This window comes from Apaloderma vittatum, unplaced genomic scaffold (assembly GCF_000703405.1).
Source record: "Apaloderma vittatum isolate BGI_N311 unplaced genomic scaffold, ASM70340v1 scaffold31101, whole genome shotgun sequence".
Taxonomy (NCBI): Eukaryota; Metazoa; Chordata; class Aves; order Trogoniformes; family Trogonidae; genus Apaloderma; species Apaloderma vittatum.
This window is the reverse complement of record NW_009697921.1, coordinates 2,719-6,053: the sequence shown is the minus strand read 5'-3', so window position 1 is coordinate 6,053 and position 3,335 is coordinate 2,719. Positions and strand designations below refer to the sequence as shown.

Here is a 3,335-nt window from a genome sequence, read left to right as displayed (position 1 = left end):
TTGAATGGATTTTTCCCCTACAGAAGCAGTCATTAGCCATGACAAGCTCAAATGACAGGACAAGCCAAGCACACCGACTGCAGCAGTTTGGCTCTGAAGTTGATTTTATTTGCTGCTTATAACTCCAGCCCATCACGATGGTCATTCTGACTAACGCTCTGTTATGCTGCCCACCACATTTTGTTTACAGGACATTTATGGCCAAGTATTTTGAATTCATACTGACAGATCACATGAACACAGTGGTGGGTTCAGTGTAAAACAAGTTTTCAAGTTAATGAAGATTTGGGCAGCTGGCCACGTGGCTTACTAACCTTTTTAATAAAATCTCACACTTCCGGAGACAGGGAAATCAACAGCCTGTCCAGAGCAGTTTAGTTGCTCAGGGAGGAGATAATTTGAGGCAGGGTTTCAGGCATCTCATGCCACATCCACTACTTGCTTGGACTCGCTGACAATCCCTTAGGAAGCCACAAGAAGAAAGCGCCACCGGCCACTGTGCTCCAGGCCAGGTGTAAACGGGAGGAAAACAAGAGCCCGGTTAAGCGTTACATATAAATCAACACTGCTTCTGGACAAAGGGTCCTGGAAACCAAATTTTCTTTCCAGAGACTGAGGCTCTGTCCAGAAACTCCCTGGAGCCTTTCCGGGCAGCTCATTTTCCACTTCTTGCCATTATTCTCTAGGACTAAGCGTGAATTGGAAGGGTTTGTAGTGTGGACCCTGAACGTAAGAAACAGCACTAAACTCCCCACGCAGAGCGAGCATAGTGCATCCTCTACACAAGGAGGGTAAAGAATTTACTCTCATTTTCAGCAGCAAGGCCATTAGCAGGGGCAGAGGTGAACCTCTGCCCTCAGTACAAGGGTGAACAAGCTTATTCCAGCGCTTCTTAAGAAATAATCACTTAAGCCTCACTGTGTCTTGCTTTCAACAGCCCACGTCCTCGAGGCAAACAGCTGCCTGCTAGAGTTCTGCAAATCTGTAATAACCACTGTATGCTTTTATGGGCACGAAAAAAAAAAGGAAAGGAAGAGGCTGTGGAGCAATTGAGGGTGAGCAAGATGATCTGGGTGAAAGCAGGTTGGAGCTGTGGAGAGCTGAGACTCCCCCAGAGGAGCAGAACACTCGCTGACTGAGCCTCTAGCACTCTGCACAGACTAATGGACTGCATCCTCCTTCTTTTTACCTTAATTAATGAAAAAACCCCACAGCTCAATGAGAAAAACCGTTTCCTCTGTCCAATACAACTACAGATTTAATTTTTTTTATTCATTAAAGTGCTGGCAGCACGAAAAAGATACTCCAGACATCTAAAGCAAAGCGCAGCAGGCTGGTGATTGAACATTAGCCCTTGGGTTACTATTATAAGGCAATTACACACACAGCAGATGAAGCACGTTAAAGGCTAAGTACTCCGTACCTCCTTTGTGACCTTTAAATGTTACTACGCAGCTGGCATCTTCTGCTGACCAGATTTTTAGCTGGGCATCCATTCCCCCACTCAGAACCACGAGGCCCGATGGGAAAAACCTGCAACAATTCACATCATACACATGGCCTTCCAATAGTCTCTGGAAAAACAAAGAACTACGTGCTAGTTCCATCGTCATCACCCTTAGGCCGAGCGATTTTTGAGCTACGACACTGCAAAACTTGGCGTTTCCAAGCAGCCACGGGATTAAGCTTAAATCCTCTGGATTTAGCATTCCTGGAACGGACTTGTCCAAATTTGAGGCAGTCACAGAGGGAGCAGGTAACACTTTGGGCCGCTCTCTGCTATTTGAGTAACTAATTACATAGCAAAGGTTACTGCATTTGTTCCTAATATCAGGTTAAATGTCTTTATCTCCTGCGAACACAAGAAACACCTGAACTGGGAAGGCAACTAACCACGATGTGGTTAATCCCTCACGGGCAGGAGGCTTTTTTCTTCACCTCTTCTCTAGCACAGAAGAAATTCAGCGCTTATATCACACAGGTCAAGAGCTGTGAGTTTCCTTCTGCACTCTGACTGTCACTCTTAACTACCCATTTCACATTTTCACCCCGGGACCACTCTCGGGGTTGCTGAGCCTTATTTCCCCTGTGAGAAGTCACACTTTCAAACAGATTTGACTTAAAACCTCCAAGACGTCAAACTTCAATGAGGTTTTCTGTCAAAAGCCAGATTCTTGTCTGCCCTAGACCACGGCATGTGGACAGCCCGATCAAAGTCACAGCCAAATAACTTCATTAATGTCACAGACAACACAAAGATCGAAGCCAGATGCTCTTACTCTTATTTCTCCGTTTGCAGCCTGCCAGATTTTCATGGTCCCATCGGTGCTGGTAGACACGCCAAGCCCTCCACCACTGGAAATATCAAGACAGGTAATCTGCAGGAAGGTAAAAACACAACATTAGTTTTATATGACCCCGTAAATAAGTATTTCTGTGTAACTGTGCTGGGGTAGATCTACTAAGCACATCATTCAGCGCTATTATCTCCCCAAGAGACACTGCTGGACCCCTTTAAAACACCCAAAAGAGCTGCCATACTCTCAGCTAAACAGTTTTAGCTTGATAATATCCTAACGTTTAAGCAAGAACTTCTCACTTCACCCTCTCAGTATTTTTTTGAGATATAGAGCCCTGAAGAAATAAAGTGGATCCTGAACAGCCGTTTTCTGTTCTAGAGGACAAGGGCAGTAAAAAAAGTCTTCTCAATTTATCTGTTTACACAGACAAGAGTGAGCTGCTAATCTGGGCTCAGATAAGTCGGGTGACTGGAACCTGGCATGAAGCATCCCAGATTTCCTGTAATCACCCCGAAATGTGACAGAGAAATTGGTTATTCTCTTGCCTGTGGCTCTGCAGAGATCTGCAAAGCACGGAGAAAAAGAAATGCTGAGTCCAAGTGCGCACAGACAGCAGCTGTACTGCAGGTCTACCCCAGGGGAAGCAGGAACATGAATTTTTCTAGGAATTCCTAAACACAGCTAAGAAATTGAGCTATTCCGCGCTACCTCAAAATAACCGGCCAGCTTTCGAGCACCCCGACTCACAAGCCCACGAGACGTTGCTTGAGGTATTTTGTAAGCACAGCGTAAAGTTTCTGAAACACTCACTCAAAAACTAGTTCCTTACACATGCAGGTTAACTCATCACAGCCAGCAGCAACACTAAACAGGCTGAAAAAACAATTATATAGATTTTGTTAAAAATTACCGCTAGTGCTGTATCCTGCAAAAAAAACTATAACCACATAGTGGAATCGCTGTCTTGTCTTGCAAGATCTGGAGAACAAAGCCACGCTGTACTGCCTCCAAAAGCTTCCTAATAACTGCATTCTC

General features: G+C 45.0%; 1 protein-coding gene across 1 annotated transcript in view; it reads right to left on the bottom strand.

Annotated features, from left to right (window-relative positions):
• The window catches only part of PAAF1 (proteasomal ATPase-associated factor 1), a gene marked incomplete at both ends in the record, with an annotated part of 10,646 nt that overhangs the window by 4,598 nt on the left and 2,713 nt on the right, over positions 1–3,335 (bottom strand). Inside the window, 2 exons of the mRNA XM_009877818.1 lie at positions 1,424–1,574; positions 2,280–2,378. Coding sequence (XP_009876120.1) covers positions 1,424–1,574; positions 2,280–2,378 — 250 coding nt within the window. The remainder of the gene's footprint in view (positions 1–1,423; positions 1,575–2,279; positions 2,379–3,335) is intronic.